We start from the raw sequence: 27,037 nt of genomic DNA on the forward strand, positions 1-27,037 counted from the left end.
GAGTGAGTGCGCGACGGTGTGTGCTGAGCACAGAAACGCTGATCCTTGCCGAAATACAGGATTGCTCCCCATGCGTCCATTTTCAAGTCATTTTAAACAGAGGAAGGGGGAAGAAAAAGACCTTTCCTGCTCTGAATGTACAAAGACAACCCAGGAGAGGGCTGGGACAAGAGATGGAGAGGCACAAAATGCAAATCCTAAGTGGTTTCTCAGGTCAATGGTATCCGCTTTCTCCCAGCCCTCATTTGCCTTCACGGCCAGTCCCTGGCCCATGTTTGGCCCTGGCTATTTCAGCCCTGGCTGGTCCTGGCCCCTGCCCGCTCTACATCTGCCCTTTCTGGCCCAGCACAGCACAGCACAGCAGCACCATGATCTTGCCTTTCAACTCCTGACCTTGAGCAGAGCTTGGCTTCTTGGGCTTGGACTGCCAACTGGGCTCACCATGCACTGGCTTAACGGCAAAGTCCAGAGGCTGGATTTTTGCTAACTTCATCCCACCAGGCTTTTTGTTTGCTTGCTTTTAAATTCATTCCTAAATATGAAAGCTCCTGAGGGCTCCCACCTCAAGGAAAAAAAAAATAGGCTTTCCTGTGAGGCAATTTCAAGACAAGTTTTGCATCCGAAATCCCAGGGAGCGCCGCGTGGTCTGTGCTGAGAAATCTGGAAGTTGAATGCTGCGAACATCCCCTCTCGTGTGTCGCAACTGCTCCAGCCCCTTCCTTATTCTTAAAATAACGGCAGCTTCTAAGAAGTAGTTCCTCTCTCGGTGCGGCTGTGCTGGCTGCCCCAGGTAAAGCAGCACCCATGACTGCAGAACCTGAAAACAGCAGCAGAAGTTGGGGCATGGCCGCATTCCTGGCTCTGGCACTGCTCTCCTTGTGCACGTGCCTTTGCTGCCTGGGATGGGGACATCAAACCCTGGGAATCTGCTGGATGCACAGTCGTTCCCACGGGAGTTACATCTTGCTCGGTGTGCATGCAACCAGTGCTCCTAGGGCAAGATGCACGCAGGTGAACGAGCTGAAGTACCTGCGGTGTGTGTAATCACAGCTGTCAAGATGCTGACCATCTGGGCTCCTCCACCTGAGGCACATCAGGGGTTGCAGCCCCTCTGCGGGCTCGGGCTGACTGGGAGCGGCTTTTCCTCCAGGCAGGGAGGTGTACGCCGATGGCACCGCCTCGCCCGCGAGAGGCCATTGCATAGCTTTAAATACTGCCAAACTCCTGGTTACCCAGCGTTTGGGTGGGGGGAAGGCAAGTGAGAGTGGGGTGGACAGCTGCCTGCTCTGGTGACGTAGAAAAATGTTTGGGGAAAAAACTCACTTTAGATTTGTGCCTAAAATGTTTCCATCACTGGGATAAAAACGCCTCCATCACCAGGATAAAACACTTCCATCGCTGGGATAAAACACCTTCATCACCGGGAGGAGCGGTTTGCTGTCAGTCTCCATGTTAGTTCTCAGCTAGTGACATTATTAATGAGGGAGCAGTTAGTGTTCACGTCTTAATTAGCAAGGCTAATGGCATAAGTATGCCTCTGGCTGGTGCAGAGAGTGAGTGCAACTGTGCTAGATTTAAAAAAAAAGGAGCAAGAAGAGCCAGTTTTTTCCTTATCTAAAAATAAAGCCCAAACTCTGATCACAATCACCATCTTCACCTGACGTGGGAGCTCAGCTCTGGCAGGTCGGGCCCCGCTGGTGGGTTTAGCAGTGGCAGCTCGTGCTGGGGCAGGAAGACAGGGCTCATCTTCACCTGCGCACAGCCCAGAGCAGCAACTGGTCTATGAATTTATAATCTTTTTTTTTTTTTTTTCCTTTTTTTTTTTTTCCTTTCTGCAATTATATGGTGTAATGCAAGACCCCGGTTCCTTCACTGGGTGCTGTCATATCAGGGACAGGAGGGAGACTGAGCTCGACGGCGCGATGCTCAGCATGCAAGGATGCAGGCAAGAGCAGCATGTGTAAACAGTAATGAGAAAGCTTTGATAATAACAACAAAAATAAAAATAAAAGGCCCTTTAACAGGCCGAAGACAGGGAGCACACCCATACTGGAGTGAAAAATTACCCCCTTCCTTGCAAAAATATAATAATCATCCCTAACCAGAAGGAAGAAACTAGGTACATTCTTTCTCTTGATGGAAAACCCAGAAAGTCTCTAGGATTTCTCCACCCGAAAGTGCGTCCTGGTGCCGGCACGGCGTCCGTCAGAGCGGTGTGTACTGGTTGTCGATGGCACGGATGTGGCCCCGACCTGGTGCCTCCGCCTCATAGTCCGAATCGCGGTGCCGGGGGCCAGGGGCCATGGCCCCTCCGCTCGGGCGCAGGCTCTGCGCCAGCTCTGCTGGCGGTGGCAGCAGGTGGAAGATCTGCTCCAGCGGGGGACCCGGGGGGATCTCGTCAGGGTCACGGGGGCAGGAGGAGCTGGCGGAGGTGAGGCTGAATTCGGGGCTCCAGCTGGGAACAGGCAGGGGGAGAGGGACCGTGCTGCCAGAGCCGGGAGCTGCAGAGGGGAGAGACAGCTGGTGGGTGGGATGCTCCTGCCCCGTTGCCCCCACAGCGGGTATTGGGGTTGGGGTGCAGGGTGCATCCCACACCCGCCCCAGCCTCAGAGGGGAGTGGCCGGTGGTTTGGGGCAGCTTCTCCTTTCTCAAAAGAGGAAGCCGGGAGTTCGGGAGTCACCTTTTGTGCCGCTGCCCGGATGCTTCCACTTCCTCACCTCCACGTGCAGCCAAAGGGCTCAGTTCTGCCAAGCCCCAGGGCATCCACATTGATCCCGGGGACCCTCCCACCAGGACAGGACCCCCCATCCCTGCACCCCATGGGAACATCCCCATCCCTCCATGACCATGTACCTTGTGACTGGGGCAGGACAACAACGTAGCTGGACAGACGGACGTCACAGGCTGTCCCGCACTCTAGCGGGATGGGGTAGCGATGGAAGTGGTGCAGCATCTCCACAATGGAGGAGAAGCGGAGGTGTTGGACACGGCACTGGCCCCACTCCGTCAGCGCCAGCCGCAGGTGCTGTGGGGAGGAGCATGGACCTGTTACCCTTCCACTGGCTCCCTTGCTGGAGGACATGATGAGGGGACATGGGGATATTTGGGGTGGGGGTGGGGACAAACAGCATTTGCATGGTGTGCTGCATCCTCAGCCCGTGGTGCCCTGCTCACTGCAGAGTTTTGCCCTCCAGGAGCAGGGGTGGAGCCGCCGTCCCGCTACAAGCATTGGGGCAAGGACCCGGCAAGGAGGGCATCGCCCTGGGGTGGGATGCAATGGTACAGGGACCACGGGGGCACTGCCTGAGGGGTTCCTGTGATATTCCACCCCCCACCCTGCCCCAGCCCCTCTCCCACCCATACCTTTGCTCTGCCCTGGAAGTTGAAGGTGAGCACGTACTCGCCGCGGCGTGTCTCGCTCTGCCGCACCAGGAAGACGCCATGTCCCTCCAGCCCCCGCAGCTGCACCAGCTGAGCTGCCTTCACGCGGGAGATGGGCCCGTGGAACCAGGGGCAGGAGGAGAGGAACTGCTCCGTCTTCGGCCCCGACACCTCCCCTGGGACCCCTGGTGTTGCCCCTGCCAGGGCACAGGGATGAGTGCCCCAGGGAGTTGGGGACCCCCCACCCATTGCCCTTGTCCCCCTCCCCTCTGACTCTGGCCCCCTGCCATGCCATTTGGGAATGCCCGATCAGCCTGGCTGGCCGTGGCAGGATGCAGGGACCCCCCCTGGCAAGGAATGTCCTGTCCCTGGGGTCCCCTGGGTGTCCCTGCTGCTCACCTTGGCTGTCGGTGCTGGTGGTAGGGCTGGCAGACGTGGGGTCAGGGTGCCGGCATGCCAGGAGCTCAGGGTCCCCCACATCAGACCTGCCAGGGATGGGAGAAGCCAGGCTGAGCACTGGCAGTGGGGGGCCGGCACAGTGCTGGGGGACACGGAGTGTCTGTCACCGTCCCCAGGCTCAGGGACACCCGCTGGGCGCTTACCCCCTGTGCGCACACTCCCGGATCTCAGCTGTCCAGGAGCTGAGCTGCTGCTCATCCCCTGCCTCAAACACGACATCGGTGGCATTGGTGACCTGGGGGACATTGGAGAGGGACATGGGGGCTTCAGAGAGAGAGATGTGCACCCCCCACCACCCATCTGCACTCAGGGACCGACCCTGACCCCAGCCAGGGCACAGCATCCCCCAGCCCGAATGCCACATCCCCCCGTGCATCCCCTCCCTAGCTGTGAAGGGGAACTGAAATTTGGCATGGGAGCTTTTGGCAGCCATGTGAGCCCCGGAGGGTGGAAAGGCCTCAGAACTGGCTGTGGAACCCCTTGGCCAGGCCCTACCTTGAGGACGAAGGTGTGGAGGTTATCAGGCATCTCAAGGCGTGTGCACCTTCGCACCTCCTGGATGGCAGAGCAGGTGGCATGCAGTTTTGGCTTGGAGCCCTGCAGAGGGAAGCACGGCAGCTAAGCTGAGCCATGACCAAACACCTGACCCCTAAGCTGAGCCCCGACCCCAAAACACCACCCCATGTCCTACTGCCCTGCCAGGACAAGGGTCGAGCCTGCTGGGAGCCACCCAAGGCATGGCAGCCAGCAAGAAAATACCCTGCTCTGCAGGGAAATACCCCACCAGCAAGGAAATACCCCATGTGGCAAGGAAATACCCTGCACAGCACTGCCCGGCTGCTGTTGGGGCACCCCAGGGTGGGCCAAGCAGCACCCAGAGTGGGGAACACATCTTGGTGGCCCCCCAGGGACCTGGCAGCAGAGGGATGGGTGGAGGAGAGGCGGGAGAAGGGGGTTCCCAGCATGGCAGTGTGTGCTGGGGAGACTGTGTGCACTGAAGAGGAAATTGGGGTGCAGGCAGGGTGTACCCTGGTTATGGGGGGGTGGGGGGGTGTCAGTGGTGCGCTCAGCAGTGGCGTGCTGAGAGATCCCCATGGCCGCCTGGCTGTTTTGGCGCTGACACAGGCATATGACAAAACGCTGAGCAAACACTTCCAGAAAGGGTAATAATACCCCTCCCAGCAGCTTTCGGTTCCTCTGCTGCCCAGCACACCCCGTGCACTGGCAAGCGAGCCACTGACCGCTGCGAGGCTGCGGCACATGGCACCCGCCCGGCCACCGCCAGGACCGGGCTGCAGCCGGGGTGCTGGGGACCATTCTGTGTGCAAAATACCCCACAGTCAACCCCTCCCCACTGCTGCTGGGTGATGGAGCCAACCCCTCCATGCTCACCCCTGTGGCCGGAGCAAAGCGCACAACTCTGAAAGCGAGCTGCCCTGTGCAACCTGGCAAAGCCCAGCCAGCGCCGGTGTGTGCCAGGCACATTTGTCCCCCTGGGCCAGGTTTGCTGCCAGCACAGCATGACAAAATTTTGGCTGGCTGTGATTCACGCGGTGGCTTCAGCATCCCACGGGCTGAGTTGCTGCACCCTGCGCTGGCCCTGGTGCTCCCCTCAGATCCACGGCCACTGTCCCTGCGTGTGATGCCAGGCTGCAAGCGTTTTGTCAACCAAAGCGCCTGAATTTTGCTCTGAGCTTGCAATGCTCATGGCAAAGCCACCCCCTCCCTGTCCCTAAGCAGCTACACAAACCCAGGAGGGTCCCCACTAGGTGCTGGGGGTCACAGCACGCTCCACACTGTGCTGGTCACCCAACCAAACCATGTTTAGTTGCTTTTATTTTTTTTCCATGGTCCCCCTGCCACTCTCAACAGAGGACTTAGTGTACTGTGGGGCCGGAAATGCAGCATGAGAGGGATCAGCTCTTATCAACACTGAGCTGCGCTGAAAAGAAAGTTCTTAGAAATCATTTGCTGAACTGCATCGTGCAACAGGGTTGGCGCTACTGCGGCAGCTCGCGGCACCCTGGCCCCACCGGCTACAGTGATTGCAGTTGCAGTTGCAATCACTGTCGCCGGCGGGGCCGGGGGTGCCACGAGCTGCCACAGCGGCGCCAGTGCTTTATCCTAAAGGCGTTTTATTTTTCTGCTGTCCTTGGAAGATAACTGAGTCCTGTGCAAAGTCCTGCCAGGACAAAACAAAGGGGTTGAGCATCCTGGCTGCTTTACCACACGTGAGTTGTGACGCCTGGCACGTCCCTGAGCTCGCCGGCACAGCGGGCGTTATCGGCACGCATCCCCACTGCAGCATTGGAGTTGGCCTCTTGCTTTCCTAGGAAGCGGGTAATTCCAGGAAAAGGGAGTTCAACGAAGCCCCCCACATCCCTCCCCGGGGACAGTGCAGATGGGGAGCACGAAGGGAGAAGGAAATGATGCAGCAGAGAGATACGGTGCCTGAAAACCAGTCTGGCTTCGGAGAAGTGCCTACCGCAAGGACGGTGCCCCCACCCCCTGAACCGCCGCACCTGACCACAAGATGCCCTGCTCGATGGCAGCTCGTACTGAGAAAGGGATTTCTTGGTAACCAAAACTGCACACTCAACATGCCGCGTGTTCTCCCGGCACCCACAGGCTACTTCTTGGCAAGAGATGTGCCCCGACAGAACCGTGGGGCTGGGTACACCCTGCTGCTGGCTGGGCTTGGGGTGCTCTGAATGCTCAGGATGCTCAGGATAGGACGGGATGCGCGAGATGTTGCCACAGGTCAGCCCCCAGCCCAACCAGCATCAGCTCCCACCCCAGAGGCTTCACCCCACCCCTCCCCAAAGGATCGTGTGCACGTGGAGGAAACCCCAGCACAAAGTGGAGCACCTCCCAGAAATCACCTGGGCACATGCTGCCCCATAAAGCTGCAATCCCAAGCCCCCAGAACACAGCCCCCACCATGCCGTCACTGTAGTAGCCCTGGTCCTGACAACTGGCATGCAAAATCAGCTGTCCTGGGGTGCTACACAGATGATCTCTGGCTCACAGGGCTGACAGCCGCAGGATCCAGCCCAGCTCCCCCAAGCTCCTTCTCCCTGACAGGGCCACTGATGGGGACAACGGACACCCCACTGTACCCCCGTCCCATGTCCCCACACCCCCAGCCCCCGGGGGGTCCCCGTGGGGTGTCACAGGAAGCACTGGCACGGCACAGGGAGCACCAGCATGCCATGGGGAGCGCTGGCACGGCATCCGCGGCCACCGGGCACCTGGGGAGGGCAGGGCCGCCGGGAGAAAGTGGGGTTTGCCAGCATCTGGCAAACATAGGAAAGAGACCGACACCAGCTTGGCGCTGTGGTCGCGCCGGGAGTGCGAGCTGAAGGTCAGGCCAAGGTCACAGCTGCACTCGGGCGTTGCAGGCACGGAGCAGAGCTGCTGTGTTTCCGCCTTGCAAACCCCCGGTAACAGCTCTCACCACAGCACCTTCACAGCACCTTACTACCAGTGTTTACGTGAGGCCAGCGTGCGGGCGGCCGCAGTGCCAGCGGGCTGCCTGTGCTGACGAGCGCCACCGGCTCCTTTCACGGTGATCCTCCCTCCAGCAGCCTTCACAGCACACCTTTCCGCCTGCTATTCTGGCTTTCACGTGTGAGCAGTGGTGAGGAAACCACTGCCCAGGAGGGCTGGCTTGGCACGGTGGGTACCCCTGCACATCTACAACAAGGATTTTTTTGGATCTGTATTTTTTTTTTTGGAAGCAAAACTCCTCCCAGCCCACCCACATGTGCCAGGAAAGCTCTCACTGTGATGCTCTGAGCTGCTGCTGTAAGGAGCACGACCTGCATGGATGCACAGGGGACACGGCACATGCTGGGAGTGCTTCTTCCACTTGGTTGAAGAAGGCAGCCAGCTTTCCAAGAAAGAGAGCAAAATCACACTGCCATGCTGCCTGCACCCGGGAGAGCTGGTGGTGCCTCTAGGTTTGGCTGGCAATGGCACCGCCCACGGACCAGCAGGGTTCTGGTACTCAGACGCACCTGGGCTCAGCCCATTTCTGCCAGGTCCCCAAAACGCTGGCACTACCCACAATGCTGGTTTGCACGGGAGGAAGCTGGAGTCACCCACCCTTCCCAGCAGATTCGGCCACTGTCCAGTCCCCTGCTGGCAAAGGTGACAGTGGCACAGGGATGACAGTGGTGGCTCAGCAACGACGGCGGTGGCATAGCGATGACGGCAGTGGCACAGTGATGATGGCAGTGGCACGGCAATGATGGCAGCGGCACAGCCATGGTGGCCGGGCCAGCCGACCAAGACTGCGGAGCAGCAAGCAAATCCTTCGAGAGCGGCGGGCACTGCTGCCAGCCCCTCCACGCGCTGGGGATTTCCCTGCGCTGGGTCTTTCGCTTCCACTCTGAGTCACGTAGTGGGAGGCGGGGAAGCGCCGCGAGCCCTTGTGCAAGGTTCCCCCACAGATATGGGTGAGATTTGTCGCTTCTCATAAATCACAGAACCCGCCATGTACCCCTTATACATGGGACAAACCTCAGAGGAGCTGAGCCCTGCCAGGTTGCCAGTGGACAGACAGATGGATGACAGGCAAGACCACTGAGATCTGCAGCAGCGCAAGCGATGGGTTATGCCAGTGTAAAACCACATCCCCCACCCACAGCCCTGGGGAGTTTTTGTGAAGTTTCCCAGGAGCACGGAGATCCCGGCGGGTGCCGGGTGAACTGGAGGGGAAACACGTCCCACTGCCCTGGTGCAGGGCAGCAGGGTAGCAACGGGGGGGTCCTGTGGGGCGGGGAGGGGGTGGGCACCAAGGGTCGCGCTGGAGGGTGCAAGGTGTCTGCTGCACCAGCAATTATCCTCGGGGGTTTGCACCATGGGTAATCCCAGTGCTCGTTCTCGGCGACTTTGTGTCACAGATAATCCCAGTGTTTGTCCTTGGGCTTTTTCGCCATGGTTAAGTCCAACACTCATCCTCGAGGACTTTGCATGATACATAATCCCAGTGCGTGCCCCTGTGTGTTTGCCCCACAGCTAATCCTGGCATTCAACCTCAGGAATTTGCACCATGGCTAATCCCAGTGCTCAGCCTCACAGGTTTGCAGCACAGCTGATCCCAGCATCTGTCCTCCAGAAGCTAATCCCAGCACTCTGGGGGGGTCGGTAGCACAGCTAGCCCCAATGTTCTTCTTTGGGCATTTGCCCCATGGCTGATCCCAAGGGGACAGGTCCACCCCGTGTAGTCCCATGCCAGTGTTGGGGATGGGGGCTGGGATCCCACTGACTGGGGCCATTTCCCTGCACACCCCCGGCCTTTCATGTGCCTCCTGTACCCCATGTCCACTGCAGGGCCCCCCCAGCTCAGCTCACCCCCTCAAAGCTCACAGGGGAGGAGCCTAGGGTGGCACACCCTGGCCTCTCTGCCTGCATGCAGAGGCTGTTCACTCTGAAACCTACTGACAGCAGCAGTGAGCACCATCATGGAGCCCTCTGTTCTGGACTTGGGGCACTGGGCATAGGAGGTTTCCTGCCTCTGTTAAGCAGAGAAACATGAGAGGTAATCCCCACTGCAGGCTGCTCTGTGAGCTCAAGCCTTCCAGACCCCGGCCATCACCCCTCCAGACCATGGCCATCAACTCCCCAAAAACTCCTATCTGCCCACCCGAAACCCTGGCCAGTACCTCAACCCACTAACACCACAGGGACAAAAGCGTTTCCAAGACACCCCACCTCTGAGCATCCCCAAAGCTCACGGCAGGGGACAAAGCCATCCCTGAGGGAACTGGGCTCAGCGGTGACAAGAGGCACTGTTGTGCCGCCCTGAAGCGCTGGCTCGAGGGCAGCCAGGGCACAAAGCACCTTCTGTTCCCATCCTGAGCGGCTGCTGTGCACTGGCGAATGGTGACGCAAGAAAACACAGCCTGGACCCCCGCCGACCTACTGAGCCCCTACTTCTTATTAAATTAAACCCAAGGCACTGTGAAACACAACCCAAGAGCTGCCGGGTAAATCCATACCCGTGGGGATGGATTTGAGGGGTCTGGCTAGAAACCCCCACCCTGTCCTCGGGGCTGACTGCCCCTTTTGTGCATTGATAAACCTCAGTGGCTGCCAGATCCATGCAAATGAGTCAATGCTCACTCCCCAAACCCTGCAAATCACCCCAAAAACAGAGAGCCTGGCAGCTCACATTAACAGCGGGGGTTCGGGAAGATGGAGGCTATAAACAGGATCTGTAAACAGGCAGAGCTCGCCAGCCCCCTTTTTTTTTTTATTTTAAGCCAAACTAGCTTCCAGCGTGGGCTGCTTTAATGATTTCCTGGAATAAATAACAAGCGTGGAAAGTAAACAAGGTGTCTGCATGCAAGCAGGAGCCAGCTGCAGCTGGGGACTGAGTCACCCCAAAGCCTGGCCCCTGAGGGCTGGGGGATGTGGGGTGTCCAGCACAGACCCCATAAGGCCCCCACAGTCCCCAGAATGTCCCAGGATTTTGCATCAACCCAGGGTTTTGCATCGTCCATGATGATGCAAGAGTTTCAAGAGCCCAAGCAGGAGCATTTGGTTGCCCCAGATGGGTATTTTAGTCCTAAAGCAGGACCTGCTCCTTGCCCGGTGCTGTGCCATGCCTGGCTGAAGGAACTCAATCTTGCCCCAAATGCTTTGTTTTTAGCATAATCTCAAGACAACATTGAACATCGTGATACTATCATGGGCACTGATGGGAGCTGGGACTGGCTGCCTGGTGGGGGGGAGTGGGGACCAACCCAGCCGAGCCCCCACTGCCGGGATGAATCTTTCCAGACCCCACACTGCCTGTGCAGGCTCTCATAAATATTTACCTTTGAAAGAAGCAGCACTCAGCCTTGAAACAACCACATCCTGGGCCATAAAAAAAAAAAAGAGAGAAAAAAAGAAAAGAGAGACAACCACCCAAAAAACACCACCGGGCATCTCACACTGGTTGCCAGGGCTGAGTGGGACGCAGCACCCTCCTGCGCCCACCAGCACCCCGCAGCCCCTCACACCTGCAGCTGCGGGAGCCTCGGGGGGTGGGGGGCGAAGCAGTGCAGTCCTTGAGCACTTTCCCAGTCCCTTTTCCTGTGATTCATTTAGTATCTCCATTTTTTGCTCACTTCTCAGCTTGCATGTGGTGCTTTTCTGCCCAAGCAGCTCTGCAGCATCTGTATGAGGGAGACAGCCCCAACCATGAGCAGCCATGTGCTGGCAGGCAGCGAAGCATCGCTGCCATGGGCTGAGGCGTCACAGTGATGGGGCAAACCCCGGCTCCACGCACCCACCACCACCCCCGCCCAGCAACAGTAGGATGGATTTTAAAGGATGGGGTTAAAAAGAAGGAAAAGCCTCCGAGCCCCTCTCCTGCAAACCCCAGTAACCCCAACGCCCGGGGAAGCGGCTGGCTGGGGCTCCATCCTGCACCCTTCCACTAGCAACCCAATCAAGCGCCGGCGAGCTCCATCCCAGCAACACAGTTTCCAAAATAAGAAACTCTGCTCTTCAGCAATTAACGCCGGGGCTGTGGTTACACTGCTAAAAGTGTTTTTTTCCGTGCATGACCAAGGATGGAAAAAGTTGTGGTTAATAAATGACAAATAACCTTTTGTCTCATTGCCCTCCCTCCGCGCACCCTCACCCTGTGATACCAAAAAAAAAAGGGGGTGGGGGGAAGATATAGAAAAATTCACCACCAAAATCTCAAAAAGTCGAAAGGATGCCCAGCCCTGTGCGCCTTCGAAGAACAGCGAGCGGTGCGGCGCTGAAAGTGAAGCAATGAGGGGATGCACCGCCCGCCCTGCTTGGCGGTGAAAGTCTGCGGGCGGGTTTCAGTGCAGCTCCAGGTGCCTTTGGGTGCAGTTTCACCTCTCCCAAGGGAACTACAGTACACCCAAACCCCTCTGGCTCTTACCCCGCAGCAGGTTTCTCCACTTTTGCCCTGGGGATGCCAGGAAAGGGATGCAGTCCCTGGGGATCCTAGGAGAGGGAAGCCAGGAGAGGGATGTGGTCCATAGGGATGCTGGGAGAAAGATGCAACCCCAGGAGATGCCAGGAGAGGGGTGCCACTCTCTGGCCACATGCTGTCCAGCCACTAAGGGATGATGCTACAGGGTCCCCTCTTGGCTGGAGGATCAAGGCAGCAACCCCCACCAGCCTGGGATCATTTAACATTTTTTATTGCAACAAAGAAAGAAAAAAAAAGCAGCATGAGCCAGCTTGCCCCTGGGCAAACCATGGGGATGAGGGCATGAGCACACATGGTCTAGCCCACTTCAGCTCAGGTGACACCAGACAGGATCCAGGTTGACACAAAACGTGCCTTTCCATGGGCCAGGGTGATGATGGGACATTGAGATGCTTCCCATCATGGGCAAACCCCTTCTTGCAGCGCACCCGTTACCCGCAGCCAGTGGGTGCCCCGCTCACAATGGCCCTGGGAGGAAAAGTCCATTTTGCTTCATTTTGTGCAGGAATAGAGGAATGGACATGCTCATGGGGCTGCAGTGGCAACAAGGGCATGGTTTGGATTTGAAGCAAAGCACTGTGCTGCAAAAGAGGGGTTTTGCTCAAGTCTCTGCCTGGGATAGGGATGCAAATGCAGCTGCTGCTGGGGTCAAGGCTTCCCAAAATATGGCCTCTCCAACTCTGAGGGCAGGCACCAGCAGCAGTTCCCCCTCCACTACTGCCTCTCCATATATCCTCAGCTGAGTCACTTAAGGCCACGTTTGAGCAGCCCCAATTGCTCATGGAGGTACAAAGCAGCTCCAGAAGGAATCAGGATGGGGACCACAACGCCAGTATGTCTCCTACCCCATGCTTGGCCGGCTGCTGTGCAGAGCCCCAGGCACCAAAAATCAGAGCCCAGGGGCGCAGGACCTGCTTGCTCAGGAGGTGGCAGTTCTCAGAAACCAGCTTCAGGTGAAAGGAAGGGGAAAAAGAAAGAAAAAAAGGAAGTCAAAGCACTCTCACGCTGAGCAGAGATAAAAATACTGCTCCTCCTGTGGCCATGGCTGAAGATGTACGAGCCGTGACACAGGCACTGCGGGTTTTGAGCGGAAGGAGTCTTCCCAGCTTGTCTCGGCATGCCATCAATTTACGGGATGCACTGGATTTCATTAAAACACTATAAAGAAACCAGCACAAATGCAAATCCCATTTCCCTTCCTCTTCCTGTAAAAACATCTGGTCAACAGAAATGGCTCAGGACATTTCCGTTGCAAATCACAGTTTTCATGGGGTTCAGGATTTGGCCACATAAAAGGCACTTGGGGCTCAGCTGATGAACAGGGCACCCTCAAAATCCCACAGGGCTGCCCTAAAACATGCAAACCTGTTTTGCCAGCTTTGGTTTAAATTTATGAAGAGGGACAGGCCTCAGAGCTACCTGATCCTACACGTTATATGAGAATATATGTCGTGGTAGAGGAGAAAGCCCTTAGTGCCTACATGGAAGGACTGGCAAGCATTGCCCTCATACTAGCCATCAGAGAATCCACCTGGGCTGCATGCCTAGGACCATACAGGATTTCACTGGTTTTCCTGTGCACATGTATATATACATCCATATGTACAAGATTATGGATATCCTGATATCCCCCTGCTCCAGGCACTCTGCAAATCAGGATGGCCCTGCTGGTGCTGGGTCTGGCCCCAGCAGCCTCATGCCACAGAGCATCATCACCTCGCCCTGGCACCCATCGGTGGCACAGCATCCTCACTGCCCTCCTCTCCCCAGCACACTGGCACCCTCCCGCATGTCCCCAGGGTGGGGGTCTAGGTGCCCCCTGCCTTGCACTTGGTGCCCTGAGCCCACCAGTGCCCTGCAGCCTAGTGTGACCCGCTCCCGGGAGAGCTCCAGATCCAATCGTCTCCAAATCCCTCCTTTGCAACCTCACTTTTCCAGCACTCGAGGGAGGAAGGAGTAGTACCAAAACCAACCCAGCAGCAGCTGCAAGTATGGGAAGTCCCATCTCATCCAGCGGAAGCTCCTGCGAGACCGGCACATCCCTGAGGGACGGGATGCCCACACCGGGCAGCGCCGCAGGGACCGCTGGTGGCTCCGGCACAGCTCGCCAAGACTCACCCCTTCGCCCAGCCCAGCCCAGCGCGGGCTGCAGCCACCCAAGCAGTAAATGGGATTAGGCCACTTCAAAGCGCTGTGATCCCTTTGATGCCAGGCACGTTACGGGATTAGGCCGAGAGGCCCTGTTGGAGCACACCGGGGGGAAAAGTAGGGGGTAAAATAAAATAAAAGCTGCCAAAAGCAGACTGGGGGAGCAACAGCCAAGCTGCGGTGAGGCGCACATGGGCAGACCCCCCTTTCCCCACGCATCCTGCCTTTCCAAGGTCACTGCAAAGTGCTCAGTATCTGGGGGCTCGTCTTGATGCTGTAAAGCTGGGAAGCTGGGCTGAATTTCCATTTACATCATATTATTTAAAGGGTAGAAAGGGAGAAGAGAAGGGCACTTTTGGGGGCATCTCAAGGGTGACCAAGCCTAACAGTCCAGAGACCAGCCAGGATGAAAGCACCAAAAGACTGTTTTTACAGTCTTATTTAAAACCATTAAAACAGCTTATTTAAAACCATTAATCCTCCATGATGATCAGCAGCATCTTCAAATCAGTAACAGATGCACGACATGGTCTAAAGGCAGCGGCAAAATCCTGTGAGCATCCCAGGGCCAGAGGATGGAGGGGAGGGGGCTCCCTGAAGCCTTTCCTAGGGAGTTATTGGTTATTATTTAGTTACTTTAAAGGAAAATTTTAAGGGAAACCTCCAACAAGCTATTCCGCTCCCACTACTCTGTGGTTTGGCCCCTTGCTGGGTTTGGGGAGTGGGACCCACCAGCACCATGGGGGGCTTTCCACCACCCCCAGAATTCAACTGCAGTTACTGGGAGAGGGGCCGGATTGATTTTGCTGTGAAGCAGACAGGATCTGGCCTTGGCCCAAGTAATTAGAGAGGAAGGACCCGCCCTGAGAATATTTGTACAGGAAGCAATTTACCCCGGAGACTCGCAAAATCCAGCTAGGAACATCCCCCCTTCCATGGACCTGGCTGAGAAACCCCCCTGCTCGGGGCCCCTGGGGACCACAGGGTCCTGGGACTCACCAGGAAATCTCAGTAGGACAGAGATTCCCTGCAAACTGCAAGGAATAATGCTGCAGAGTGATGGGTGAACTTGCTAAATGTCTTGTTTTAAATGCTTTCCGCCCATGGGTCAAAGCTGGTCAGGGGCTGCAGGGAGAGGAAGAATGTGCTGTGCACTGGGCTTGCTTCCCAAGGAGAGGGAGAGTGAAAAAAAAAAGGAATGAGGGAAAAAGCAGCGTTTGCAAGCACCAGGGCCTGAGGGCAGCCAGGATACAGCAGGGGCCTGACCAGGAGCTCATCCTGCCGGACAAGGGTGCTGCTCCCGTGTGCAAGTGCCAGGGGAGCGATGGCTCTGTTCCCTGCATTGCACCCAAAAGCCTTTGGGGGAAAAAGCTAGGCAGAAACCGCAGCTCAGCTCTCCCCTATGGCTGTGCCAGGTCACCATGCATTTTACCTGGTGTGAAGGTGGCCAAATCCATTGCAGCCATAACATGCACAGGGGAAAAAAATTGTGCAGGGGTTTGGTGCCCGGGTGGCGGGGGCATGGGTCAGTGCCCGTGGAGGGGTGTGCTCAGCCCCAACAGCCAAAGCCCCCCACACCAGGAGCACAGCCACCCCTGGGAGGGCATCCCCTTGCTGCACTTTTATTTTTGGCTCTTGCAAAGCCTTGAGGGCAGGTCCGGGCAACAGCCACCGAGGATGAGGAGGAGCAAAGCTGGCAGCAAATTTGGCAGCAGTGCCTGAAATAGCACCAGCCCAACGCTTCCTCCCCACCAGCCAGGCTGTTCCCTGCGGCAGGGTCAGATGTGCCCAGTGCTGCTTGGATGAGCTGGGGTCCGGACCATGCCAGCACTCAGCAGTGCTGCCCAGCTGCTGGGAGCACCCTGCAAGAGCCCCAGAGTGATGCTGTTTGGAGCCAGACCTCCCCATGCCCTGGGATGGGGACACACACTCCCACAGGGACAAACAACTGCAACCCCTGACCTGACAGAAAAAAACTGGCTTTTACTTTCAGATTTCACAATTTTGGTGTTCTTTTTTTTTTTTCTTAAATATTTAATATTGGAGTCATTTGAGAGAAATAGCAGGAATTCAGCTGGCTGTTCCCTGGCCCAGCTGCCACGGTGAGCAGCAAACACAGCCCAAAGGCAGGGACAAGGCTCTGGCTCTACCCAAGGCTTCCTGCTTCCAAAGCACAAGTTAGTCAAAGTTAAATGAGCACAAAAAAAAAAAAAAAAAGAGAAAACACAGCCCATCATGCCTGCTTAAGACCTGCCATGTGGAGGAACTGTCTTTTTAAAGATTAAACACCACGGCTCTCCCTGCATTGCTCCCCGTTCACTCACATCCTGCATCATCTCCGCTCCAGCCAGCGTCTAAGCACCACAGGAGCTCCCTGGGGTAGCAGAGATCTGAATTTCTAGCCACAAAAGTACTTACAAAAATAAAAGTAAAGTCCCTTACAGGTCCCATGGGGAGCAGGGGAAGGCACAGATCCTGATTTCTATTTTCCCCTTCCTTTACCAGCTTGCCCAGGCAAGTAAATGCCCTGGCTGCTGAAGCCACAGCACAGTGGGGACAGGGTGAATTTGGGGCTCGCCAGACCTGGTGACCTTGCTGGGACGAGTCCATGGGGTTGGGGATGACTGGGATGGAGGCCACCAGCCAATATCCTCAGCTTGCAAGGCAGGCGCCCTGCTTCTACCTGGAAAACCCAGGTTTGGGGTCCTAGCCAGCAGAAATGCAATTGCATCTCAACCAATTGCAATAATTAGCACACACGTTGCCCTCAGCACATGGTCACAGCATCTTTCACCCCACAAATGTGAGCCCACAGTGGTGGCTCAGCTCTCCTTCTCAGTGGTCCTAAACCGGGTGCAGCCTTGTGTGGCTGCAGCGGCAGGAGAGCAGTGGCAGAGCAAACCGGCCTGGGTCCTGGACTTGTGCCCAGACACCACCCGTGCTGAGAAACCTTTATGATCAGGGAAATACCATGGTCCCACTTGTCCCCACAGGACATGCTGGCACCCTGGCATTGTCCCCAACCTGAGGGAATTACAGCACCACCCAGCCAAAATGGGCAAGAGCTGGCAGGTCCTTACCTTGGGCGGGTCGAAGAGCTCCAGCACATACTCCTCGCCATCAGATGTCCCTGCACGCCGCAGCACCAGGCGGCAGCGCTGCCAGCGTGTCCCACTATCCAGGGAGGTCTCGTCCAGCAGCCCGTACTTGAGCAGCCCCTCCTTGCGCACCTCGGGGGGCTGCTCCCGCAACAGCCCCCACGGCAGGATGCGCTTGCCCAGTCCTGGCTTGAGAGCCACCTCTGCCACCGCCTCCCCGTCCCCATCCCCGGGGAGGGTGTCCGAGGAACGGCGTCGGAAGAGGCTGCGCCAGCTCCTGCGCAGCTGGCTGAGTGAGAAGGGCCGCCGCGCTGGTCCCACCAGCTCCTCCGAGCTCCAGGACTTGCGCAGCCCCGTCGGGGTGGCCTCAGGAGCTTGGCCAGGCTGCTCAGGGCGGGTGACTGGCTCCACCTCAGCTTTGGCAGCCACGGTGCCCAGGGAGGCATCTGTGTGCCGCCGGTGTGCCTCCCGGTAATCCCGCGCTGGGCCAGCGGGCAGGATGTGGAGCTGGTTCATGGCAAAGCCCTCCTTCACCTCATGGCAGAAGTACTGTTGGAAGAGGTCGGTGAACTGCACCGAGAAGTTCTCAGCAGCCAGGAGGTCATGGTGCGGGTGCTCGGTGGCAAAGCGCAGGTAGTGCCGCGCCAGCTCCTTGGCGGTGCTGATGGCGTGCAGCTCGCAGAACTCATGCCAGCCCCGGGGATGTGCTGGCGTGCTGGCTGGCAGAGCGTGCCCATTCATTGCCGTGGCTCCAGCGAGGCGGCCGCGCTGCAAGACAGAGCACATCAGTCGCGTCAGGGTGGCCCCGACACCCCAACAGCTTCCCCCGCCTGACCCCGGCCGGCATGGCTGCATGCTGCTCCAGATGGACGAGTGGCCCAGAGCACACCATCGTTAGCTTGGCCCCTGGTCAAAGCTGCTTCATTCACTTGGACAGAGCACAGGGACAGGCGCTGCAGCCAGCCTGGGGGAAGCCAGCTCCCTGGTGAGTGGCACAGCCCTGCGAACAACCAGGAGGGCTCACCACCCTCCACCTGGCACAGGCGGTGGCCATGCAAGATGCCGAGCATCCAGCCCCGCCACAGCGCCTTGCATTCCCATCCCCATCTGGCAGGGCCGTGCCTCAGTTTCCCCACCTGCAAGGTGGGGTGCAGGCAGGTCCCGGAGCAGGGCGTCTGCGTGGCTTCCTGCCAGCACAGCTGCCTGCAGCTGCCCGCCGCCCCGCAGGGACACCCGGCCGGGCCACATCCGCTCTCCTGCTGCCAAGGCTTCACAACGCCGATGGGTTTCCCTCCAGGGACCTATTTCAATGGAGCTGATAAAACTGGAGTCAGGGCGGGATGAGAGGAAACAACATGAAAAGCTGCAGAAATCCAGGGATGGAGCTGCCTCGCCTGCCAGATCTACTTGGCCCCACCGGCCCGTGGAGACACAGCTGTGCCACCAGCACAGCCAGGGATGAGCATGTGTCCCCAGGGGGATGCTCCGCTGCCTAAGGAACTGAGGGGCTGTCAGGCTCCGGCAAACCACACCATATCTCTGCCCTGAGCAGATTTTGCTGCAAGGCCAATCTGACAGCACCCACGGCTGGCGTGCAGTCACCCTGGCGTGCCCAGCTGAGCCCAGCAGTGGCGTTCCCTACGGCTGGCCTGGCTGCAAGACACTGCTTACCGCCGAACCTCGTGCTCACCCACGGCACTTATCGGGGCCATGCACTCCGCTCAGGCAGGAAACATCGGCCAACCCACCCGGATCCTGCCGCGCCGGCACAGGCACCGCTGTCTCCCCGAAACTCCGGCCACCCAGCGGCAGTGCCCTGGCTTCTGGGAGGGGAGGAAAAATGATTGCATTTGTCGGAGGGAGGAAAAATTTTTTTAAAAAAAAAACCAAAAAACAAATGAGGGGCTGGGAGGAAGCGAGCGGGGCGATGTGGAGTGCGGCGGATCTTGTTTGCAGCCGGGGAGGCGATAACGCCGGGAAGCGGACCTCTATCTCTGCCCACCCGCCGCCCTTCCTAGTACGTCCTACAAAGTTTCTAGGCGAGGGGAGATGTTATCTGTCCCCCACCAGCCCCACCGGGGCCCAGCTTCTCAGAAGAGCTGCCCAAGGCTGAGGGCCGGCTGGTGTTGCAGCAGTGCCGGGCGTGCGCCCGCCCGCAGCCCAGCCGAAACCCCCAGCGGGGCCCCCGCGCACGGCCGTCTATCAGTGCCGCCAGCCTGCCGATGACTCAGCATCCTCCGGCTGTGCTCCCGCTTCCTCCCGGCGCCCGGGAATTGCCGCCACGGTCACCAGCACCTCCAGCACGCTCAGCAGGATGCTCCCCCAAAATGCAGAGGGAAGTGGGGCACCCGTGCGGATGGCTCCTCAGGTGGGTGGGAGATTCCTAGGACAAGGAATTTGCCTTCCAAGTTCTCAGGCTTGCTCCGTGCTGGCTTCGGGAGAGGTTTGCAGCGCGGGAAAAGCTGGGCTTTGCCTGTGCCACGCGACGGAAAGCGGCCGAAGGCTGTGTCCAGCAGCAACATGCTTTTCCCAACCGGCGCAACGATGGGAAATACGACCCCGGTGCTTCATCCTGCCAGCACCAGCACAAACCGTGACACCATCCTCCCTGCTCCTGCCTCGCGCGCTTCCCATGTGGAAATGGCTATCCCGGATGAATCCATGCTGGAGCTACTGCAGCAGCATCCTGCTCCTCCACCTGGCCCTGGGTTTCAGCAGGGACATGGCACAGGGATGTGAGTGCCCACTGCCAGGTGGGCTTCCCCCTGCTCCAGCCCATCGTGCTCCATGATGCTGGAACTGGGCAGCCAGTGGCTTTAAGGCAGACTTTACATCCACGTCCCTTATACTTCATACATTCCTACGAGGGGCTCCCGGCCATCCTGCAGGTCAGCACCAAGCTGAAGGACTTGTCACAATGGCTAATTGCTTTCATTTGAGCTGAATGGAGAATCCAGCTCACCCTCAGGCATACCACGGGCTGGTTGGGATGGGGGGCTAATGTCCCCCCCCACTGCTGGAAGAGCTGTATGCCACCCAGCCCGCCCCATCACAGGGTTGTTTTGGGGTGCTGGGCCAGGAGCTCAAGGAAGAGCGGGACGGGATGGATCAGCCGCAGGCTGGCTTTGATGTGGGCTGGGGTGGCGAGCCCCGGCTTGCGCAGGATCCAGCCCTGCAGCCAAGCCACCCCCGGGAGATTTCATCAAACTCTTGCCCAACCTGGCAAGTGTTGCTGCAGCAGCGGGTGCTGGCACCAGCCAGGACGGTAACCCGAGGCCATAGCTTGGATCTGACATCAGGTTATTTGTTCCTTCGTGGTAGCAAAAATCCTAGTAAATGCATTTGTTGTTTAATTACAGCCAGAGGAGCTGGCAGCACCAAGCGGCGCCAGGGCAATGCCAGGAGCCAGTGCTGCCGCTCTGCCACCCGATCCCGGAGGACGAGAGGTTAGGAGGCAGTCGGCCAGCCTTGCCATGGAGGGGCTGCAGGATCCGGCCCACCATGTTCCCACCGCAAAACAGCCACACCGGAGCCTGCACCTGCGCAGGGAGGGCACCCTCCAGCACCCAGCACTGCAAATCCAGCCTCAAAAGCAAATCTTATGGAGCAGAGACCGTGTGGCCGTGCCCAGTGCCGAGCAAGGTGTGCTCATACATGCATGCGTACACAGGCGTCCCCGAAGCATGTGCAGCGCAGCCAGCGCGCCACGATCTGAAAATGAAACCGGCCCCGACTCTACCGCTACTCTCCATGCCAGGAAAATGCACGCCAGCAACATAAATAGGAAATCTGATTTATGTGCCGGCTCTCCCAGAAACAACTGTTCCCCAACCAGAGAAAAAGCGGACGGCAGCATTTTCGGCTCCCTTTTATAAGCACAACACTATTCAAAATTCACCCTGAGGACTATTTTCAGGAGGGAGCAAAGCGAGGGGCTGGGAGACGCCCTCACCAGACCCACAGCTCCCGGCATCCCGAGTGGCAGAAATACAAAGTTCCCACAATCCCAAGAGCGGGAACATTGTTCCTTCCCAGGATGTCCTCCATGAAAAGAGCTATTCTGAGCCGGCAGCAGCCTTTCTTGGCACAGCCCCGCAGCCCACTTGCGAGGCAGCTATAAAAGGCTGGGTTACAATGAACAGCACTTTTCAATGGGAGAGCATCCGGTGCAGGGGGCTCAGGGGGATGAGGGTCCCTGGGGAGGGTTGGGGGGATGCGGGCCACCAGGGGGGACAGCCCACTAGGGGTGGGCTCGTAACAGCTGGGTGGTGTGGAATATCCGCTGGGATGGTGCTGATGCAGCCCCACAGCCCCTCTCTGCATCCCGATCCCCCAGGGACTGGGGCAGCGGGCACCAGGGGACCGGCTGAATGCAACCCTGGGTTGAGAGCGCAAAGGGGGACAAGCAGGGCGGGGCGGCCATTTGGGGATGGGCAGTGAGATGCAGCTGCTCAGCGAGGTGGGAGGGTCTGGTGCAGAGGGAGAGGTAGGAAAGGGTCTGGCTGCAGCCTCCTGATGTGGGATAACGCAGGGAATGGAGGAGAGAACTGTGATTTCACCCTCCTCCAGGCTGGGTCACAACACGACATGCTCATGGCACATCCCCTGCCCTGGGCGAACTCGCTGCAGAGCAAGCACAGCGATGGAAAGCAGCCCTGACTCCACGCTCATGGAAAGCCCCATGAAGTTTTATTGCTGCCCTCAGCAGAGCCTCTTCTCCCTTCCAACAGCCCGCTTTTACCAGCGGGGTAAATATTGCTGATTTACCCCTGACCAGAAGAGAAAGCCCAAGGCCGTGTGCGCAGGACAGCACAGCCCTGGGGGGGTGGGGGGGCAGTGGCTCCATGGAATACAAGGAGGGCGATAGGGTCCCTATCACCCCCCCAAACCAGCTCCCACATACTTACAGCATCACTATAAAACAGCAGAGGCCACTTCTGCACCAGACCAGCACAACCCGCAGTAGAAACTTTCCAGTCCTGTCCTGCTCTTCCCCCTGGGAGCAGTCCCCTGCAGTGGTGTGGATTCTCTGGGGTCTTATAGAGTGTGATGGCACAGCACTGTACCTCTGAGTGCCATCACTCCCTGCGACCTGCCAGCTGTTTCCACAAATGCTGGAGGACCCCAGGGGGTCTCAGGACCTTCCCTCCCTCTCATTCAGCTGAACCAAACTGACAAACTCAAAAGTGACAGAGGAGCAGGTCAGAGAGGCCCTACCACACACTTGCATAGGCTGTGTTTTCTTAGGAAATCAGGTCAAAAGCTGGGAGACTGGGGGACACACACGCTCATTTTGGTCTCCTATCTCCACTTTCTCGCAGAACATCATACACACCCCTTATCTGACCCACCACCACTACACAGCTTGTTATATTAAAGGCCAGAGCTAGCATTAATCTGTGGCTCTGCGTGGGTTGAGCAGCGCTGCAGACCTCTGGGGATGTAGCCAATGTTACAGCACTTTAAATCCAGGGGAAATCCACCCGTTTGGCTTCTCCTGATCACTCCACTAGGACACATGGGATGGAGACAGCCCATCCTGAACCTGCCTTGGGCCAAATGCAAGCTCCAGGCTCACTTGCCCCACAGGAGCTGACAGGGACAAGCCGCTGCAGCCAGCCCAGCTCCCCCAAAGACCCTCTGCCTGCTCCGATTCACCCGAGTGCCTATCACCATGGTGTCTGGCACCCTGCAACCCAGTTTACATCATCATGCTCTCCTACACCCACTGCCTGTGCGGAAAAGCCCAGCAGTGGGGTGGCCTCTTTCAACAGGACTTGTTTTGTTGCATGAAATGAATCGCTGCGGTGTAGGCGTGGGAGAAGCCGGGTGCAGGGAGCGCTCCTGGGGGAGCAGCCAGCTGGGGGTCCCCCGCTTCACCCACAGGGATGAGGAAGCAGCTAGTAGCTCAGCTCCCCGCCAATCTGGCTCTCCCTCACCCCCACAGCAGTCACCTCAGGGCTGGATTTGGCTCTCACTGAGCCATGGCAGCGCTGGCAGTACCACAAACCCCACGAGCGCCAAGCTCTTGCACTTTTGCTTCATCTCGCCCACTGGGATTTCTCCCAATGTCACTATCAGGGTCAGTCCCAGCAGCCCCATGGATATGCAGGTGTGTGGGGAGGACATAGACCCCTCAAAAGCCACCAGTACTTGCACCTAAATCTCTCGTGCAATACACAGTACTGGCAGACCCACTGCCCTGTGGGCTCTGGTGAAACCAAAACGGATTTTTTTAGAGGCAATAAATACATAAAAGCAAATGAGAAAATAAAAGCAGCACTGGGGGCGGCGGGAATGCACAGGGACAAGGCTCTCCTGCACCAAAAGCAAGTAAAAAAGAAATCTGAGGCGTTGATCTAGTCCCAAACAAGTCAAAGCGAAACCTGACAGTAATTTCACGGGCCTTTAAACTCCAATCCCATAACCTGCCAGCAAAGCCCGACGGCAGACGGGGACATGCGAGAGCAGGCAGTGCCAGGTCTCTGCGCAGGCCACCTCTTCCTCCGCCTGGTTTTCCTACCTAAATGCAGCAACGCGAAAAGTCCCTGGGCCGCCAGCCCACAACTCCAGCAACTCTTGAATCAGTTTGCAACAACAATATCAAAATCGCTGCTCGACAACTCATCCCTGTTTCCTTGACAGTAAATCCCAGCCCAGGCAGCAATGACTGTTGGAGCCAGCGGGTCCGGGCTCTCTGCGGGTGACCCTGCTGGGGCTTGGCACAAGCAGGACGGGGCACGCCTGCAGGGCACGGGGAGGCCGCTGGGACACTGCCCGCCGGTGCATCAGCCTTGTGTTCCGAGCCCCTGTGCCTGCCAAGCCAGGCAGTGCCTGCAAGCCAACAAAGTCTACAGGGAGCAGAAAGCCAGAGGAGCTGCTTGGCAGGCTCTGGCTGGCACCTCTGCTTGGTGCTTGCAGTGGGCACGGGGGCAGAGGAGAAGGGGGCAGCAGGGCAGGCAGGCGGGGCACGGCCCCCACAGGCAGGGCAGCACCCCACAATGGTGGCTGGGGCAAGTGGGCATCACCGCAGGGGGTCCTGCGTCTTCCAAGAGGGGCCACCCACGTGCCAGGGGCTGCAGCAGTCTGGGAACAGGGAGAGGAGAGGGGCAGGGCTGGCTCCGTGCCTGCCACACCCCTGGATCAGGGGTCCCCAGGATGGGGGTGCCGGGAAAAGGGGGACCTTGAGGTGGACAGGGAGCCCAGAAGAGGTGGTTCTCTGGGGTAAAGGGGTGTTGGAAAGATGGGGTTCCCCAGTATTGGGAGCACCCACAGGGGAACAGGGCTCCTGGGACAGGGAGCGGCCACGGGGGAAAATGGGAGCTGGGAGGACGGGGGTCCCCGCGGGTGACGGTGGCTCCCGGACAGAGGGAACCAGAAGAGGCCCGGGATAAGAGTGTCCCGCAGAAAAGGGGTGCGGGGGGGTGGGGAGAGGTCGGAGGGCTCGGGGGTGGGGAGAGGTCCGAGGGCTCGGGGGTGGCAGGGGAGGGGGATCATTCACCCGGAGAAGCGGCCGCGGCGCTACCTCCCCCCGCCCGGCCGGACCCCGCCGCTGCCGCCGCCACTTTCGCTTTGCAGCTGCCGCTTCCCGGGGACGCCCGGCACGGCCCGGCCCGGCCCGGCCCCGCTGCCCGCCCGCGGTTACCTGCAGGAGAAGGCGTCCGGCTGCCGCTCGCCCATGGTGGAGCGCGGCGGAGCGCCCGGGGACGGGACCGGACGGGACGGGACGGAGGGGGCGGGACGGGACGGGGCGCACGGCACGGCACGGCACGGCACGGCACGGCACGGCTTAGGCAGGAAACCGGGGCAGGCGGCTCCACATTTCCGCCGAGCCGAGCCGAGCCGAGCCGAGCCGCGGGGCGCGGGGCGCGGACCCCGGCACGTTATGTAAAGCGGAGCGGCGCGGCGGAGGGCGGAGGCTGCGCGGGGGCGGAGCGGGGGGGGCCGCGCCGTCTGTCTGTCCGTTCGGCCGGCTGTCCGTCCGCCCGGACCGCGCCGGCAACTCCGCGGGTGCGCACCGCTCCGCGCCGCCCCTCCCCGCCGGTGCCTTTATCTTATCTCATCCGCGCCCGCGGAGGCAGCGGCATAAACAGCCCGGCTGCGCTCGTGGGGGTTGGTTTTTGGTTTATTTATTAGGTTTTTATGACTTTAATTTTTTTTTTTCTGTGGGGATTAGGGGGTGTCCGGGCACCGCAGCTGCTCCCGGCCCCAGCCTGGCTCCTGCTCCTCGGGGGTCAGGAGGGAGCCCGAGCGCAGAGTTGTGTGGGCGCTCGGGAGGGGTGTGTGCAGGAAAACACCCCGCTTTCCTGTTCCTGCCCGGCCGTGTCCTCCCACGTCTCTGTGGACTGGGACCCAAGGGACCTCTGCGGTGGCAGCAGTGGGCGACACGCTGTCTCAAACCCCGTTTCTCATCATATTCCTCTGCCTTTCGGTCGAGGAGATTACCTTACTGTGAAAGGCACCACGGGGCACTGCCCACACCTGGCGGGAATGGGTCAGGCCACAGGGCCCGCAGTTGGCCCGCACCGTGGGCGAGGGCTTCAGCCGTGATGAGCAGGGCAGTTGCCGTGTCCCTCCAGTGCCGAGCAGCGTGGGGGGCTGGGGTGGGACCACATGTGCCAGGCTTGGCTGTACTGGTGCCATCCATCCCAGGGGAACAGGGGTGGCATGGCAGATCTGTGCCCACCCACCCTGTGAGCCATGGGAAATAGGAGGACAATAAACTTTTCACTGCACCTTTTTCCAGGAAAGGGTTGGTTTGTAGCCTGTACTGTCACGTCCGGCCCAGCGACATCTCCCACCCGTGTCACCAGCAGTCCCGAGAGCTCCTGTGGGGCCTCGTCCTCCCCAAGCAGCAGCAGTGCCAGGGATGGAGGGACTCTCCTTGCTCTGCAGACCACCACGCAGGTGCAGCTCATAGTGGGCATGCAAGAGCCATGGCAGAGCAGCCCTGCCCAGGGGCTGGCACTAGCCCAGCATGCCAAGCTGGGGAAACCCAGGGAAGTGGCACCTGGGATTTTACAGGCACCACGCAATCAATTTGTGGGTGTTGGGAAGGAGGAAGCAGCAGGATTTTGCCCTTGGAGAGCAGGATAAGGCATGCCAAGCCATCTGTGAGTGGGCTTCTGTGTGCCACCACCAGTGGGCTCCATCCTCGGTGATGGCTTAAAACACACCCCAGTCACTCACCCCATCTATTCCCGATCCTTACCCTTCCAACGGGAAAAAGAATGAAATGGGAGCCCCCGGCTGGCGCTGTGCCCCAAGGCTGGCCACCCCCAGACAACGGCCCTGGGCTGCTGCCTATGTGGACACAGCCCTGCTGCCCCCCTCCAGACCCACTGACCCACCCCAGACCAGAGCAAGGCTTTCTTACAGGACTATAACCCCACGCTCCCCTTGGACATCACCTGCTTCAGGGGACTAGGCAACTCTGCAACCAACCGACCCTCCCCAAACCCCACAAGAAAGTGGCCGGGAGCAGCTGATGGGATAAAATCTTACCTTAAAAGCTGCTTTTTAATTCCTCCTGCCGTTGCTTCATGCATAATTGCACCTTCTGGCTTTTTTTCTGAGTGTGGACAAGCAGTCGGCGGAACCCCGTGCCTGCCTTCCTTCCCACGGGCGGCTGTCCCAGCTCACAGCTATTGCACACTTTTCTTTATGAGCTTCATATATTTCAAAAGCGCCCTCTCAGCGCCCTCAGCCCCCGTGGCCTGAGATTTCTCTTTTGTTATGCTTCCTGTATGGATTTTCTACAGTCCCTAACTGCTAATTCACTACCACCGACTTCTGCTTTTTCTGTTTGTTTAAGCAGAGCTGCGCAGATGCCCCTCTACACGCACACGCACATGCACACACATGCCGCTGCTTCCCTTCCGCTCTGCACTGGCTCAGCTTTTAACCATTGCTGCTTTCTTTTCTTCTGTAGGAGTCTTAACCAGCTTCCAACTGTCCTTCCCACCTCCCTTTTTAATTCCCAGCC

General features: G+C 58.6%; 1 protein-coding gene and 1 long non-coding RNA gene across 8 annotated transcripts; one reads left to right on the forward strand and one right to left on the reverse strand.

Moving 5' to 3' along the window:
- Nucleotides 1-1,961: 1,961 nt before the first annotated feature.
- Nucleotides 1,962-26,927, reverse strand: SH2B3 (SH2B adaptor protein 3). Of its 7 annotated transcripts, XM_075109959.1 has the most exons (9): nt 24,698-24,841; nt 18,801-18,875; nt 17,035-17,820; nt 4,336-4,437; nt 3,984-4,075; nt 3,781-3,866; nt 3,364-3,578; nt 2,854-3,025; nt 1,962-2,501 (listed from the first exon to the last, which is right to left on the reverse strand). In XM_075109959.1, the coding sequence occupies exons 3-9, from the start codon at nt 17,791-17,793 to the stop codon at nt 2,206-2,208; spliced, it is 1,722 nt and encodes a 573-aa protein (XP_074966060.1). In that variant the 5' UTR covers nt 17,794-17,820; nt 18,801-18,875; nt 24,698-24,841; the 3' UTR covers nt 1,962-2,205. The 7 variants fall into 7 exon arrangements, with proteins under 7 accessions (XP_074966060.1, XP_074966058.1, XP_074966056.1 ...); XM_075109957.1 differs by lacking the exons at nt 18,801-18,875; nt 24,698-24,841 and adding an exon at nt 26,557-26,927; XM_075109955.1 differs by lacking the exon at nt 18,801-18,875 and having other exon boundaries at nt 24,698-25,081.
- Nucleotides 19,094-21,062, forward strand: LOC142064686 (uncharacterized). Its single transcript, XR_012663184.1, has 2 exons — nt 19,094-19,940; nt 20,412-21,062. It is a non-coding gene; the product is annotated as an uncharacterized LOC142064686 (long non-coding RNA).
- Nucleotides 26,928-27,037: the final 110 nt, after the last annotated feature.

The sequence above is a fragment of the Phalacrocorax aristotelis genome, chromosome 15 (assembly GCF_949628215.1).
Source record: "Phalacrocorax aristotelis chromosome 15, bGulAri2.1, whole genome shotgun sequence".
NCBI classification, from domain to species: Eukaryota; Metazoa; Chordata; class Aves; order Suliformes; family Phalacrocoracidae; genus Phalacrocorax; species Phalacrocorax aristotelis.